The sequence below is a fragment of the Xyrauchen texanus genome, chromosome 6 (assembly GCF_025860055.1).
Source record: "Xyrauchen texanus isolate HMW12.3.18 chromosome 6, RBS_HiC_50CHRs, whole genome shotgun sequence".
In the NCBI taxonomy this organism is placed as follows: Eukaryota; Metazoa; Chordata; class Actinopteri; order Cypriniformes; family Catostomidae; genus Xyrauchen; species Xyrauchen texanus.
The window spans coordinates 26,929,270-26,947,138 of NC_068281.1; the positions used below are offsets into that span (position 1 = coordinate 26,929,270).

General features: G+C 37.0%; 1 protein-coding gene across 5 annotated transcripts in view; it reads right to left on the minus strand.

Annotated features, from left to right (window-relative positions):
- Positions 1-1,387: 1,387 nt before the first annotated feature.
- The window catches only part of map4l (microtubule associated protein 4 like), a 41,342-nt gene continuing 24,860 nt past the window's right edge, over positions 1,388-17,869 (minus strand). For 2 of the 5 annotated variants that reach the window (XM_052129418.1, XM_052129414.1), the window contains 10 exons: positions 15,619-16,031; positions 14,352-14,406; positions 14,157-14,204; positions 11,738-12,000; positions 11,095-11,148; positions 8,070-8,162; positions 7,436-7,517; positions 7,228-7,334; positions 4,624-4,804; positions 1,388-4,352 (listed from right to left, as the gene is read on the minus strand). In XM_052129418.1, coding sequence (XP_051985378.1) covers positions 4,348-4,352; positions 4,624-4,804; positions 7,228-7,334; positions 7,436-7,517; positions 8,070-8,162; positions 11,095-11,148; positions 11,738-12,000; positions 14,157-14,204; positions 14,352-14,406; positions 15,619-16,031 — 1,301 coding nt within the window. In that variant the 3' untranslated portion in view covers positions 1,388-4,347. The remainder of the gene's footprint in view (positions 4,353-4,623; positions 4,805-7,227; positions 7,335-7,435; positions 7,518-8,069; positions 8,163-11,094; positions 11,149-11,737; positions 12,001-14,156; positions 14,205-14,351; positions 14,407-15,618; positions 16,032-17,869) is intronic. The other 3 variants (XM_052129415.1, XM_052129416.1, XM_052129417.1) reach the window with 3 other exon arrangements.

A 17,869-nucleotide genomic window follows, 5' to 3' on the forward strand; every position in this document is an offset into this window, starting at 1 on the left:
TACCTGAGAGGTTTTAAGAGGAAATGGAATGAACCCAGAAGGGAAGGACCTTATACTGTAGTAAGGGCAACCCCAACAGCAGTACAGGTGGAAGGTAGCACAACGTGGTATCATTTGAATCATTGCACGAGGGTTTTTGGGACACTCAAAATATAAATTAAGATATCACAATTAGGAAGGTCGGGGAGATGAATGTAAATGTTTAGCCGTTCAAATACATGTGAGAAAAAGAGAAAACCCTTTAACATTTGTTAGAAACCGCATGCTGAAATATGAATGAGAAACATAAGTGAGAAACATTTAAATTGGCCTGTGAACATACAGCAGGGATGGGTAACCGTGTACTACCAAGTGCTTACAACACACATTTCATCCACAGATTAAACCATCCATCAACAAGACAGCAGGAAAAATCTTCAGACCCACCCCTGAGGAGTCCCAGAATTCACTTATTGAAACACAACCTGTAAGTTTTACTTTAGTTTTTCTTCTTCAATAAGGGTGGATAAGAGTTTGTACTACTTAATATGCTTGATAACTATGAAGGTAATTTTTGGTCCAGAATGTTTGAAACCAGGGTGCAGTGGTTAGCACTGTCGCCTCCCAGAAAGAAGGTTCTGGATTTGTGTACCCTCAGATGGAATCCTGCAGGTGTCCATGTGTCTGTGGTAGGCTACATGTTGATGAATCAACCTCATTCCAACATTGAATATGTGTTCTATTTTCGACCTAACAACGTTCTGATGTACCGACCAAATAGTGAATGTTGATTCAACATTGAAAATTGATCGACAACTGATCCTGACCATTACAACTGGATTAAGACGAAGAAGATGCTAAATTCACTGTCACTCTCTCAGCGTCTGTAATAGAAACCCCCTCGCAGCTAGGGTAATTCGTTTTTTTTAAATCAATTCCTTGATATAATAATATAGCAAATAATAATATTATACATTTACAGTCAATAGTTAAAAAAAAGTATAATATATATAAAATGCTAGATATACGCTGCTAAACAAGGCAGAAACGCTTCATCACAGTCTGTGAAAAGAGGACCCTTTGTACAATGTGCACCAATGTCGTGAATGTGACTTTGCGGTATGTTTTTGGAAATTCACAGCTTGCTTAAAAGATGTCACATGATTTCCGAAGAAATGCCATGTAGTGTAATATTCACACATCTTTAAGAGATACTTCAAAACAAGTAATGCAGACAGTGCAGACAGTTTTCACAATTGCATATTTTTTTAAATGATGAAATCTGATTAAATTCTCCTTACTTAAAATTTAAATCACAAATGTGGTCCTGATTCAGAATAAGTTTGCCAATTTCCTTTAATATGTCAGTTTATTTATTTTTGGAGAGAAAGACAATGGAGTTTGCTCATCTCTTTTTATTCATGATTAAATATCCACATCACAAGTTAACAATCAATCACAATGAATATCTCTTTCATTCAAAAAAAAAACAAAAAACATAAAACAAAACATTGTTCTCAGCATGCTCTTTTGGTGCGTTCAATGGGAAATACACACATTGTCAGTCCTAACATATAGACTATGGGGCTCCTTTGCTGCCTAATTTTGAGAGCTGTATCTACTTTTAAACATGCCAATTAGCCTACCAGTTAGTCATATTCGTATATGTGCTGCATGGATATCCAAACAACATTCAAGGTCAGGTGCAGTTTATGGGAGGAATCATTGTTCCTGTGGTTACGGTTTAGGCCTACCTTTAACCTTTCAACCCACTTTCTGCCTCAGGCCATTCAAGTCATTACCAGAATGATGTGCTATATCTACACCAAAGGTCATACATGAATCTTCAGAGTGCTGCAGCATTTTCTTTCCTCAGTCAAAACTGATCACACTCCTCCACCTATTGATTACATTGCATTTTGTTTGTGACTGATAAGTTACACACATAATGTTTTTTCTTTTCAAAAACATTCTTGTTTGCCAGCCCTTTTTAAAATAAAGGCAGTCTCACTTAATAAAATACTGTCCTAGAAATGTTCATAGATGCAAAATCTTCACTTTGCTTCTCTACACAAACCAATCAAGAAGTGTTTTTTAATTTTTTTATTATTCCACTGTGGGATATAAACTGTGAAACATGTATGTACAAAACTGCTTTGAGAGGATTGATGCGGGGACGTGAGAAGTCTACTAACATGTTTCACTGGTTAAGGAAATGATTGATAGACAAAATAGATCTGACTGAAAACATGAAATGTTATGATCACTGTATCAAGAGAACAACACTGAAGTTTATTGACGTAGCCCCTGAACAGTACACACTAATCACAGAAGGAACTACAGACATGACCATTTTGCCAAGCATAATTGCTCTACACTAAATACACTGGTGCACACTCGTACATACTGTATTTACAAACTACTGTATGATATACAGGTACATGATTTTCACTTTTGAGAAACTGGGGCTCTTTAATTTTCCAGAGGAAAAGATTTAGGGAAATGTGCTCAGTCAATCAAATCACTCTCTTTGCAGTATAAAACATCCACCATAAAGTGCATTTTGAATGCTCACTAGTTCATTCTTTTATAAGATATTTGCATAATTCAATATGTCCTGGTCTCCATTGTTCAGTATCATGGGCCTCTTGAATTTTTTTTAGTAATTTTTTTATGCTACAATATTACCACCATCAATGAACTACCATGAAATCACAATAAAATACCAGGGAAGAAAAATGGTTTAATATGACACAACATATAGTGAACCAAACCCTGTGTACAAACAACATTTTGATCAACCTTTTGATTCTGCAGGCATTGTGCAGCTATACATATCTAGAGTAATGCAAATATCAATAAAGTGCCCAAAAATGTACCTTTAAAATATGAAATGGTGTCAAGAGTGTCACAAAAGCAACCATCCAATAGTAGGTTTGAAGCGGGAACTATGGTATTCAAATACTTTGTGAATAACTAAAAAAAAACTCAATAATTTATGGTAATACATCACTTGGCCTCAACAACAATTCATCAATTGGATTGTATTGCAATGCTCATTTAGGATCCATTTACATATACAGTATTTTATGTAATGGGCCATCGCACATTCCAGTTCATTTGTTCAGTGCAAACGTCTCCTACTTTTTAGACTTCAGGAACTATAATTAATTTATAGTGAAGGATGACTTGGACCTTTGAGCAAATAATTATGACCTGTGTATGGACTGTAAACATATTTCCATTCTTACTTTGTTTCTGACATTGCATTTCACCACACCTTCCATCTCTCTTTATCCATCTCTCTATTCCTCCCCATCCTGTCTATTTAGTTTGGGTGCCATTGCCTTTTCCTCTTACTGTACCATGCTGTAGTATATGCATGTTATGTGTTAGAGGATTTTTTGTTATATTAACTCATAAGAGAGAAGATTCTGGAAAGATGAAGATATAATCAGATGCTAGATACCATAATGATACAGCTTTATGTTTCAGTAATTTATGCAAACACGATACAGCAAAATCATTGAAGATGTAAATATGCAGTTATTTAAACAGCTTATGAGTTTCAAATGATTAAGTGCTCTTTAAAATACTGGGGGGACCAGAGTTTATAATTTGTGTGAGGAGGACAGGACAGGACAGGCCAGTGAAGCATAGGAAGCAGTTGGATGGATGGCGGCTGAGTCATTCATATTGACTAGGATTTAAGACAGCCCCACACACTAACAACAACTAATTATATTTGATGTAATAAGCTACATCTCAAGTGAATTCTGGGGTTTTCATTGTAGAATATCTACTGCCAAACATATAGACAGAGGGTGGAAAGAGTGTTGTCTGTCTCAGGGATAGCACTGGCTAGTAGTAAGTCTAGAAAGAAGCACTCTAAATGCTGTGATCCTAACAAAGATGACACTAGGAGCTATTGCAGTGGCTGAACTATCATGATCAGGATCATCATAATTCTTTCTCCAACAATGTGAAAGCTCTAGCCTCAAACCAAATTCTGCATTCAAACAGGTGCACTATAAATTAAGCCAGAGCCTTGCCCTTTTGAAACTCTCCCAGCAGGGAAAACAAAGAAAACTGTAAAAGAGAGAAAAGGTTAATGATTGCAGTAATGAGAAGACTAGTTTGAAAGGGACATGCCATGATAAAAGCACAATACTTCTCCTAGTGTAATTGTTTGCACCCATCTCATGGCTGAGTGAATGGGACAAGCTGGGTTGAGTGTGAGGACAAGGCGGACCCCAGAGAAACACTGAGAGAGGTGCTGCGATGTGGGTGGAGGTGGCTGCCATTTAGGGGGGACCAGGAGATGATTTCAGCGTCATGGTCCGTGCGAGAAAGCTCAGCTTGTAAGACTTAATCTGGTGGCAAAAAAAGTTATGAAAAATTCAACAGCAGAGGAAGTGGTGAAAGAGAACGGAAAAGCGGAAGAGGCAATGGAAAGAGACAAATAAAAAGTTGTGACTATGCCCTCAACTTAAGAAGAATTTAAAAACTGCTGCCATTTCAAACAAGGATAAAGATATTCCTCCCAAACGGAATCTGTTCGTATTATATACAATATTACATCTCTTTGGCCTTCCATATTACGGTGGCATATATAAGAGCTGAGGTTACCTAGTTTGCACTTACTTGTCTTAGGGATACATTTTTCCAGGCCCTGGGAATCCCGGGGCCTCTCTCCCAGAGAGGGTACGGGAGCAGGAGAGCTCTCCTTCAGCCCATTCTCCTTTGCTCCGTTGCCTGCCTGAGAGGGTGAGGAGACGGCATGGGCAGATGGGCTTCCCTCAGACTTCTGCTGAACCCCCTCATCCTGGAAACAGATTTCACAAGTGCGTGTAAGAAGTATATACATGTGGTGACGTGAAAAGCCCAAACAGTGTGAACTCCTTAATATGTAAGCGCAGCTTAGTTCTAGCGGGAAGACTAGCTGTACATCATCACACCATTAGCTGGGTAATTCCTAGCCAATCACATGTAAGCCATTGCTTTATAAGTCTGCTCACAATCTATCACATTGCTGTTTCAGTGTGCTAACATGGCAACCTCCACCATCCCACCCCCACCAGTTGAGTCCCGTGCTGCACAGGGGTAGGCTCCTTGCCCCTGCCTCCTATATCCGGCAGGATATGATGGTTCCGTGCCAGATGGGGCCTACGAGACATTACGTTTCTGTTTTATATTCATCAAATAAATGTCATCTTAAATTTCACTCAAGTCTGCAAGTCTTCCTGATAGAAGTATAGTTCACCCTTATCTTGTTCCAAACCCATGTGACTTTATTCTTTCTATCTTCTGTGGAATTCAAAAGAAAATGTTTAGCAGAATGACAGCCTTACACCCTGTCTACGCCAGACGTGTGTGGTGCGTTGCATCAAAAGTAATAGAACCCCATTATAATCAATGATGCTGTCTATACTGGAAATGTCTGCAAACCATGCTGGAGCTACTACACAAATATTTTTTTTTAGAACGTTCATGTCGACGTGTCCATTGAAGACAGCCTCGAGCAATTGCGGCACGTCATCGGAAGTGCCCAGTGTAGACAGGGTGAACGTTACCTCTCACTTCCACAAGATTTTTAAAAGATGCAATGAAAGTGAAAGGCAACTGAGGTGACTCATTGTAACTTCCATGGCAGCAAGAAAGTCATGCATGTTTTGAATAACATAAGGATGAATACACAAACAGAATTTTCATTTTTTGAAGAACTATTCCTTTGACACTGGTGAGATAACACAATTAGCATGAATACTTTATATACATGTGTGGAAAAAGTACACAACACATGGAATATATTGTGCATATAGATTACAGAAGCTTTAGTATTTAAATGTATACAACTGTATTAAAAACTAGGACTTCTCAAATGTATACAACAGTGTCAAAATGAGTCTGAGACTATTTAAGAACTATTTAATTTCAATGTGTCTGTCATATTTGCATGCATTTGGCATAGCTAGTAAGTTGAAGTAGTGATTTTTTACAACATTCCTCCACCAGAAGAAATGTAAGAATCATGCAAAACAAATTTTAAAGTGTCCATGAACAATTACAGAAAAGTATACATGCACAGTAACAAGCACACAGATTAAAGGAGTTTTGTACTCTGGTGAGAGGGATGCTCATTCATGTGAGATGCAATGAACCCAAACAATTTTCCATATGCTGAGGGGGTTGAGACTCCTTTCAGTTTCCCTGCATTTATTTTCTACATATCTCTACATCGATCCATGTACTCGCTTCTCAGTGGACACATGGCCTATATCTTACAGTACCAGGGACTAAAAACAAAATGTTTTTCATTTCGGTCTGTTGAAAAATAGTTTTTTTGCTCCTCTTCAGAAGTTTCACAGCCTCCTTTCCAAATGGTAACCAGTCAGAACAAAATAAAAGAATGGTTAATAACATTCTTTTAAAAATGACGGTGCTCTTTGGAAGGGGTGGGTGAAATACCAATTGCAGTATTGCCAGATCTCGCTAGAAGAAAAAACAACCTAGTTTGGAAAAACAAGCCCAAAATAAAATCTTTTGTTGTTGATTTATCAGCGTAGGAATCATAACAAGCATACAGTTAATTAATATTTAAGTATCATTTTAATTACAGATCTGCTTCTCAGTCAAAACCCAAAGCATCAAATCTGTATTAATGCATCATATCTAACAATAATTCAGTGAAGACTTGTACTTTTTACCACTAATAATGTTTTACTTGTATCTGGAATGGATTAGCCATGCTTGTATATGTAGTAATTATACATAGTTGTTAAAAAAGGTCTTCATTCACAGAATTTGATGTCCACAACAGGTAATTAGATAAAGCAATATGTGATGCAGCAGTTTCCATCAGGATCAAAGCACGTTTATTTTTTTCAGGCGACATGAAGTGATGTAGTTACAAAAATGTACTGTGATAAACACTTTGGCCTTTTGTTTCATGAATCGGAATGTAATTAACCGGTTATAACCTATTACCAGCATTTAAAAATAACGTTTTCACTCTGGAACAATTAATAATCAATTTGTTCCCATTTTCATTTGCATTCTGCAAAAATGTTTGTTAGTTTTGGTTTTCATTTTTGTTCCTTGAACCGCTTTTAATTCCTGCAGCATTGGTGTACAGCATTTAAAGGGAGGAAAGGTTTCTGTTTCTAATTTTGAAAGGCCTGAATGAGTTATGAGGGAGGGATGCAATTTTCTACAATGCAATATTGCTCATTGCCCGCCATTTACAACCTTGACATTGCCACATCCTGGTTCATGGCCTACATTGTCCAGGGATCCCACTTTGGACTTGGTCTTGATGTCCACCTTATGAGATTCAATCTTCACGTCAGCACCACCTGAGGGAGAACAGTCATCATTCAGGCTCTATGTTCTCACTATGAGGTTGCTTGCATTTACAGTAATAGACTAAATTAACATTGATCCAGTGGTCTCCTACCTGGCTTGTGATTTATGTTGTCCTTGGATCCACATTTTGAGGTCACTTTGCTCAAGTAAACCTTTTTATTTAGAATCTGAATCTGGAGACCAAGAACGAAGAAATGTTAGTTTGAAGTGTCATTTGTTTCTGACTTAAAGAGCAGTTGATAGACATTTCAAACTAGCTCAATGTTCTGTCATTATATACTGATCTGGTTATATGAGGGTGTCATCAGTTGATAGAGAAAGATGTTAAAGAGGAACAGGCTAGTGCTTGTAATGGATTGCAATGGGTTAAACATATTTTTAAACTAGAGTGTGTAGCAGAGAGATGTATTAAAGGGTAAGTTCACTCTTTTACATTTACACATCTTTATATCATTCCAAACCTGCATGACTTCTCTTCCATGGAACACAAAAAGAGGTGTTATGCATCTATTTTAGTCTCAGTCACATTCACTTTCTTTGCATCTTGTTTCCATACAATGCAAGTGAAGAGGCTGATCTTGTGTCTACCATCTACTTTTATGTTCCAAAAAAATAAAAAAATAAATAATATGAATTTGGAACAACACGATGGAGAGTAAATGTTAATAGATCTTTAATTTTGGGGCGCATTGTCCCTTTAATGCCATACGACACTGCACACTTACATTCCCTCCACCCGGAACATGCTTGATATTGTCCTTGGAGCCACATCGGGAGGTGACGTGGCTGAAGTCCAGCTTTTTGTGGGATATCTGAACCTGAACACCGCCCAACAGCACAGAGGATACAGGGTTGTAGGTTATTCTGCCATTACACACATGCAAAGCCGACTAACACAGAAGCTATGAAGGCTATGGGCACAGAGTGCATTCAAAAATGTTGTTCTACTGTAAAATCAAAGTAAAGAGTAGCACAATGTCATTGCAAATACAAAATCATCATGTTCATGTCAGGTAGGGGTAAGAGTTTTAATGACCTAACTACTCATTTACAGTATTTAAATTCTTTCCAGAAACAATTATTTTGCCCTCTCATGTGTTTGGAGATGTAAATTACAATTCCTGTCTTTCAAGATTAAGCTATCCTGTTAAGTTTAGGCTTGAACAGTTAATTCTGCTCCTCTAATTGGATTGGACAAGGAGCTTCCAAGAGTGCTGATGTTTAGCACAACAGCACACAAACGGTTCACTCTTCGTTTCACTTTAATTGACTGTGTTAGCATCGTTTCAGACAGGCTGTTGCACTGGTTGATCCTGCTTTGGCTTCTTTTGGAACTATTCTCCTTCATGGAGCAAAAATAAATAGCATACCTGGTGAAACTGTGTTTAAAACGTAAGTTACTCATAGTAAATTTCTTGCTTATAGAACTGTTGTGTAAAAGCAATAGGATAGCACTCAATATCAGCCCAGCTGAGTTTCGGTTGTAGGCACCAGGCCACAGATAATCGAAGCTGATATTCAGCACATTACTTTTACACAACAGTGCATTGCTTAACCTCTTAATCATAGCTTAATTCCAGGTGGGAGCCTTCTGGTAGACCCAAATAGATGTACAGTGTCTTACATGCTGTTTTGTGTAGAAGTGTGTTGTGTGACTCATATATTTGTTGGGACAGAGTAAAAACAGGCCAGGAGCACTCTCATTGAGTCAGAGTGTGTATTCTACAGCCTAAAGCCCATTTTATCACGATGATCTCATTTACTGTACTGCTAGAATACTAGGGGGTATAGTCTAGCTCTGTTTCATTTGGCCTGCTGTAAAGGAGCACACTACAAAAGGCTGTAGGTGGTCTTGGGACCTAAAACACATTTTGTTATCATTTAAGGGTGCTCAAAGGAATTTTGAATTTTAAAGGCAAATATTTTTTCATAGTTACCTGCCAATACTGATGTTAAGAAAGTTTTCTGTGTGACGGTGTATAAGATTTCACTTATATAATTACATATCATTTAAATAAATTTGGACATTTAAGCTTGAATTCAAGTCAATTTATGCAATTAATAAAGTTAATTTGGTCCAAATATTGTGTACGAATATTTCAAGAAGAAATAAACAGTTCCATTCTCCATTGCATGCTATTGTATTTCCCAAGATTAGCCACAGTCTCCTGTTTGAAAAGCTGCAATAAAGGTGAGATAAGAGCATATTAAATGTGCAGTGGAAAAGCAGAATTGTTGCCTTCAAAGCAAGAGTGCATCTGAACAAATATGGTAATCCAATGAAACAGAGCTTTTCAGGTTGTAGTTCAAAAGCCCGAAAAACAATTATAATTTTTTGAGCCGTGGGTTCCCTCTGCAATTTCCGTTGGATTTTTAAAATGGCAGTTTTGGATATAAGGGGTTTAAGTTCTGTGATTCAAATTTTTCACTGAATTTTGTTCCAGTGCTTAAGTTACACAGTCATACCTCAAACATGAATTTTGAAGTCTATGTTTTTTTTTCTCTCGAGCATATTGCTAAATAAGGACTTCAAATACCACAAGCATTTGAGGGCATGTGCTTGATGAAATGTACAAAAGTTGCAGTCGTTATTTAGCAACTTGTTAGCAACATTCTTTTTTTTTAAACACGGCTTTAAAATTCCCATCTGAGGCATGAATGTGTGTAATTTATAGAACAAAACACGGAAGTCTCTTAAAGTAATTTTAATCACAGACTTTATTTTAATCATAAAACCAAAACTGCCATTTTAAAAAACTAATAGAAAAACTTGAGGGACCCCATGGTGAACTAGCCTTACAGGTTGGCTTAAAATTTGACGTCACGGCTGACCAGCTCTATTGAAGGCTAAGCAATTAAGCGTTCTTCCAAGTGTCAGTACTACTGCTGAGTCTGTCCAACATGCAGTGTTGGCTAGTGTTTGTTTTGGAGGTGGTTAGTGCAGAGTAGAGGTCTGCAACACAACCCGGGCCCGACGAGACCTGAAAAAACGCTGGTTTTCAGGGTTCCGGTTAGGTTCAGGTCAGTTTTTCAAGTATTTAGCTTTGGGTTCGGGTCAGTTAAAATAAAAAGGCCTACCTTACTTGTTTCACGAATCGCTCACGCGCTCTCAATCAGACAAGTGCGCACAGACAAGGGGCTGTTCACATTGAAAGTGTTTTAGAACTTCATGTGACTGTTACACTGTTACACATGACTGCAGTTTATTCTTCACAAACAGTGCTTGATAAACAGTAAGCCCACGTTTTCCCTTCTGCTCTTTTGTTCTGAGTGACCGCTGTGGCATCTTTAAACTTTATATGTTTACTGTTAGTACTCTGTTACGACTGTCACTGATGCTTTCATGAAATGCATCCTATTGCAAAAATACTTGCTACGAATATCTCACAAAGAGTAGCAGAATTTTGTGTTCAGAGGTGAACTACTAAGAGACAGAATGGTCTAATGTTAATTACAAAAGGACATTCAGGGAGAGGGCTAAATCAATCTAATGACATTTCTGTAGCATGTGTATGTGGACACGTTTATGTACATCATGTACATCATTCAGAACACCACTAATTTAATTTATTGCAGAACAAATATACTCTGTCAGAGTGTTGTAGTGATTCAGTGTTTACATAAAAATGTGGGTAAAACAAGTAAAGATACTACAGGATCTGATGAACATGGATGAGCAAGAGTAAGAGCAGGAGAGAGAGAGTGATACTGAGGCAGTGAGTCAGGGAGATGTCATTGGGAGGGACTCACTTTGCCCTGGCTGGTCTTTGGCAGAGCATCAGTCTTGCCCTGGGCTGCAGAGACCTGAGGAGACAAGCACCTCTTTAGTCAGTGGAGTGCAGGGAGGGGGTACAGAAAGATCAGCCAAGGGTAGCAGGTCCCAGGAGGGGGATGATGGGAGGGAAGGATAGGTACAAAGTTATGGAGGCAGCTGTGAGTCAGTATGCTACTTTGACTAAAGTTCAACGGGAGAATACTGGGAGAATCACCTGTCTGTTCTAGAGTCATGTTTGTGTAGGGAGAAATAGGGGGTATACTTCTGTTCTATGTAAGTCTGTTCTTTTATGATTTATTGGACCATTGATTCTTAAATATCAATGGAAGAGAAAATGGCATTTTCAGTACACTGACAAGCAGTAATGTACATATGAGAGGTAACTACAATAAAATTAGAGAATTATATTACATTATGTGTTAGTGAAGAAAGTGCAAGCTTATGAACAAGTGTTGCCGCACAATGCATCAAACTGAATCTAAATCTGTAAAGGAAATCATGAGGTTAAGTGCTGATTTTAAATGTGCTGCTAATTCACAGATTATTATTACATTTCTTGCGCACATGCAAATTCTCCTGGCTCTATCCTGAACAATGACATTCCAAAAGGCAACTCACCTTGCCTCCACCAGGCTGGTACTTCATGTTATCTGTTGAACCGATCTTGGAGCGCACGTTTTTTAGATCAGGCAGGGGTGCATTGGTGGGCCGGATGTTCCGGGGGGCCCGAGGCACAGGGGGCTTCCTCTCCAAGGGAGCCTGCTTGGGCACGGGGGGTTTGGTGATGCGTGAGGGACGAGGTGTCAGGGTCCCATTGGTGTCTGCCATGCTGGTGGCATTGGCAGAGGGTGTTGTGCAAGTTGTCCTTGGGGTAGTTTTAACTGTGAAAATATAAACCAAAACAGGACATTTATGTTAAGAGAATTAAACCATGTGTGCTGATTTAAACATAAGATGTAGAGAATGTGGCAATGGTACACTGTACAATGGTAACTATGCTACCACCGAAATTGTGAAAAATTCTTCAAAGTTACTTGATTTTATAGGAATATAAATATGACTATACATTGTGATCAGTTGAATGCCACTTTGGTGAATAAAAGTACCAATTTCTTACCATAAGAGCAAAATCTGTTCATTATTCCAAACGTTTATCTGCCAGTGTATATATATTTATCTGTTTCTCACCCACACCTATCATATCGTATCTTCAAGTCGTATAAATGACTTTTATGCTGCCTCTATGTGCTTTTTGGAGCTTCAAAGTTCAAACCATTCACTTGCATTGTATGGACCAACATAGCTGTGATAATCATCTGAAAATCTTCATTTGAGTCATGGAAGGAAGAAGTCATATGGGTTTGGATCAACATGGTGGAGAATGATGACAATTTACATTATTAACAATAGTATTAATATTATTGTGAATCATTCTGCAATGCATGTTAAATGTGTATCATGTACTGGAATATAGGAGAGTAAACATCCATTATGTTATATGTGAAAGTAACTAGTTACTCTCTACTTGAGTATTCTTTTTATTGGATACTTTCTTACTCTTACTTGAGTAATTTGTAACATTATTACTTTTACTTCTACTTCTACTTGAGTAATAATTGTATTTAAGTAATTGTAATTTTACTTGAGTAAATATTTTATCTACCCACCTCTGAGCACAATAGTGAAGCTTAAAAATACTGTTAGCTAAAGTTAAGTAGGCCTATAAATAATCAGACTATCAAATGGTGGAAACGTTCTAATGAGAACTCCACTGTGCTTCAAGTAAAATCACATTTTTGGTTGATTTCCTTGGCATTTATGCAAGAGATGATGTTTGTTTCATTTTCATAAAAATAATCTGTTTATGAAAGGCTCGAAACATGCTGATTAATAAAGCTAATTTTAAACAATTGTTGCGGCAATGTGATTAAGCCATAAAAGTGCTAATTCCGCTAAGGGTTTTTATTGTTGATCTTTCAGTATGAATGTTTTTCTTCCTAAACCACTGCTAAAGTGCCAAATTATCAACAGAGAGGCTATTGTGTGAAGAGAGATGTACAGAGAGGAAAAGAGAGAGGAAGACAGACCATGAGAGTTAAGGCTGCATTAGTGTGATGTATGAGACAAGGTTTTGTGAGTAAGTCTATCCCTGACTTTGTCAGCAGCTTCAGATTTAATGATGACCAAATGCACCAGTCAGTGTGTATTATCCAAGAATTGCTGTGCTCTCAGGAAACGGTAGAGGTAAACTTCTCATCCTTCTCTTTAAATCCTCATTAAAGCAGCATTTAGCAACAGCTGCTGACAAGTAAGCACAACAATTCTTTATTAGCACAAAAGCATCTTTGATGACCACTATAAAGTGGATCTCTCCACCATTGGATCTCTCTTGTTTTGGACATTTAAAGTGACACCCCTGATGTTATTGAGTGTCAGAATGTAAACACACATTTTTAGGCTTATCATGGAGAATAAAGAAAATCAATTTATTGTAATCATCGGAAAACAAAAAACACTTTTTTCATACTTGTTTTCAGAATTGTTTTTAATGAAGAGAAATTTACAATGTTTAGATGTTTGAAATATGAAGAGTAAGAATACCAGGGTTTCTGTATAATTGTATAACTGTATTGTATTGTACTTTATTGTATTTTGGTCTGTTTAGTTATTTAAGTTTCTTTTCAGCTTTAGTTTGAACGAGTAGCTTTAGTATGTGATCGACGTAATATAATAATTATTCGAGTTTCAATGAGTATAAAGCAGAAGATTATGAATGAGTATAAATCAAAGAAAATATTTTAGTGCAAATATAAGCTATTAAAATGTGTCGCTACAAGCAGCAAAAATTAAGCTGATGTTAACAAAGATAACTAATGCATATTTTGTTGGTTAAGCAATCTGATACTGTATATAATAATAAATATCACCACTTAGGCCTTTAAAATTTTGTGTTTATTTAATTAACTATGTGATCTTGATATACTCAATACTAATGATCTATGTTAAGTATTTCTATAGATAAGAAACTTCTTCTAACCTGGTGTTGTCTTTTTCACATCTCCTGATTGGTTTTCAGTTTTTTTAGCTGTGAACACACAGAATCAAATTAAAATATGGACATTTTAATGTACTGTATACCCTTGATCCCAGTAAAATTAACCAGAGGTGTGTCGGGTGGAGGTGGTAGTTGCTGGGGTGTTAGTGCCACTTTTAGAGTTAGTAGCAGATGCACCTTTAGCCTTAGGCACTGGAGGGCGACGCTGGGTTGCTGTGGCACTCTCAGAAGACTGAGGAGAACAAAGAAACGTCAAAATGAGACTGAAATAAGAATCTTGAATAACAAGGAATAATGATACAGAGGGGTTAGATTAAATTAATTACATACACAGTGGCATCAAAGGGATAGTTCACCCAAAATTTCCCAAACAATCATCCAAAATGTTCTGTCATCATTTACTCACCTTCATTTTGATTGTTAGCCTCAGTCAATGTTAACTTTCATTGTATGGAAGTAAAAAAAAAAAAAAAATAGTGACTGAGACTAACATCTCCTTGTGGGTTGCATGGAAGAAACACCATAAGGCTAAGTAAATAATGCCAGAATTTGCTGGGTGAACTACCACTTTAACAGTTACAGTATGTACAATGTGCAGAGAAGAGAAGGCACTAAATAAAAAGGTAAGAATTCATTATTAACTCCATAAATGAAAGTTGGACAAAATTATTTTAAACCTGAACAAAATCAAGAGGTATTTTACATTTTAAAGAAAATTTAAGAGGCAAAACTAAACTGATCATCATATTTGAAACTATTCAGTGATGTTGCCCCAAAACATGCCACTTAGTCTTTTGTGATTTTCCCTGTGATAGCACTTTTCAAGTTGAAAGTAGCCAGAATGAAGTTCTTCCATTGTAGGAACACTCAGGCAATGCACAGATAAGTGATTTTATGGGAAGAGATGGGCACCAGGGAAGGTTTCAAGTGGCCTACCTTATGGATTAGACTGGATGCTAAAGCACAAATGGGGAGAAATAGGGTTAACTCACCTTGGCCTTAGCATCAAGAGTAGATGTGGTGGTGGGGATTTTCTTGGTGCGAGCAGTAGGGGTTGATGTCTTGGGCAAAGGGCTTTTTTTATGGGTCGAGTTGGCAGTGGGGGAAGTGCGTTTGGGGGCACCAGCACTGTCTCCAATGGACAGTGCTGGTGGTCTTGCTGAGCTTTGTTTGGTAGACCCAACTGAAGGCTGTGCATGTATTTACAAAAAGCACAACATAAAAACTATATGCAAACATGGGAGCATGACAAAAGTAAGGTAGTAGCGATGATCGTAAAGACTGTTCATAAATCATATGAAATGATGTGAGATTGGGTAGCCAGTCTTTAATTTTTCTAATAATAGAAAAACTTGTGCAAGTACTCCTCATGCACAAATACATATACTCTCAAATGTGAGCAAATCGGATGGATGTTAAAATTCCTCTGGTTTTCCAGACTTACCTTAGCCTTACTGTAAGGGCTGGTCACATCCTTGCTCCCATTGGCCGTTGGGGACTTAGCGGTCTCTTTGGCAGTCTTTGCATTCTTCTCAGTTTTAGTTGTCTTGTCCACTTTTTTTCCATTAGATTTCTTCTCCTCTTTATCCTTGTTTGTCTTCTCAGGTTTGTCCACTTTCTCAACCTTCTCATTTTTCTCTGCTTTATTATCCTGTTTCTCCTTATTCTCAGCTTTCATCTCATCTTTGATGATCTGCTCACTCTTCTGAGTCTTGTCCACATTTTCCACTTTCTTTGTGGCGTTGTCTATCTCTTTCTTCTCAGGCTTGTCTTGCTTCTCAATGATGTTGATGTTGTCCATCTTTGGGGAAGTGTCCACCTTCTCCATTTTCCCCTTGGCTGTCTTATCTTCTTTCACTTTGAAAAGACAAATTTGCAACTATTGACAAATATTTACTAAAGCTAATGTGTACAATTCAAGAGCAATTATCATTATAAGTACTCTTTGGTCTTAATTCACTTATAATTGTGTTCAACTGTTCTAATGTGTGCAGAAAAAGTTCTAAAGCAAAATTTCATAACAGGTGCAGATGCACAATATTGATCTAGTTGAAACACAATAAACATATTTAAATGTTACTTTTATGCAGAACTTATCCCAGTTCGAGTTATATTGCATATCATTTTTTTACTCTGTATAAAATAAATAAATTCATGATTCATAATTTATATATATATATATATATATATATATATATATATATATATATATATATATATATATATATATACATAAATAATTATTCATTATTATTATTATGTTCAGCTTGATGGTTTTACATACATTTACATGCTTACTGTATATGCAGTTAGTGAATGAGACCCAGTATGCATGCTAAATGTAAGATAACTTTTATTTGTAGGTTATTTGTCCCAAGTTGCAATTGCGACATACATTTTAAATTATCTGTCAGTTCCATTTTATTAAAAGCATGCCACAGCCACAGTACTTTCTGATTATAAGAATGAGAGTAGAAGAGCATGAGAGGTCATGAGAAGGGCACTGGAAGTTACAGAGCCTTGAGCGGATGGACAGAAAAGCACATTGTCAGCCTGGATGCCTTATGTAATCTGGCACCATTCTCTCCACAAATTGAAAAATCAATGGCCAATGGAACACCAAAACACCAAAAACTGTGTGAGTGTGTGTGTAAGAGACAGAGACAGAAGAGAAGTAAAGAGGTTGAGACACAAAAAGAAAAATCACTGTTCCTTAGACAAAAAAAAAAAATGATTGTGAAACTTACATAACTTAAATTTAGTGTTATTGTTACTTATAGGTTGATCTGAAAACAGGATGTCTGTTTTCTTTTGTATGAAATAAAAGATAATTTTATAGCTTTATATGAATATCTTCTTCTCTGAAGCTCTTTATACAGCGACAGTATCAATAAATAAATAGAGTAATAACATGATAAGGTGTGTATCTGTTAAATGTGGGCTCATCTCAGTATGGAAGAACCATGACAAAGGACATACAAAGGTTATGCTGTTGATATTTTTGTATATCCCTGCAGGCACTTAGTTGCACACACTCAGTTGCAAATCTTATCTATCTTCCTGTCTATCTAATATTCATACCTCTACCTTTGTATCTGGCAATCTTTCTTCATCTAGTGTGCTACAGTCATACCACATTCCACAAAAGTTGAGACAATATAAAAAATTCTAATGAAATCAAAAAGGAGTGATTTGTAAATTACATTCAGCCTTTGCTATATTAAAAGCACCACAACGACACATAATATTTTGTTTTACCTTGTGATTTTTTTTAAAAATGTGGTCATTTCTAATCAGATGATTGCAACACATTCCAAAAAAGTTGAGACAGGGACAATTTAAGACTTTGACGAGTTGAAATAACAAGGCAATGTGAAACAGAAGATGTTAAACAGGTGAGGCAATTGTGTCATAGAACTGTGTATACTGTATAAGGAGCCTCCAAAAACAGCCTAGTCCTTCAAGAGCAAGGATGATTCAAGATATGTCAATTTCCCAACAGATGCTTCAGCAAATAATTCAGCACTTTGAGAACAATGTTCCCCAAAGACAAATTGGAAGGATTTTGGGCATTTCACCCTCTACAGTGCACAATATACTTAAAAGATTCTGGTCAAATCTCGGTGCGTAAAGGGCAAGACGAAAACTACTTCTGAATGTGTGTGATCTCTGATCCCTCAGATGTCACTGTCTTA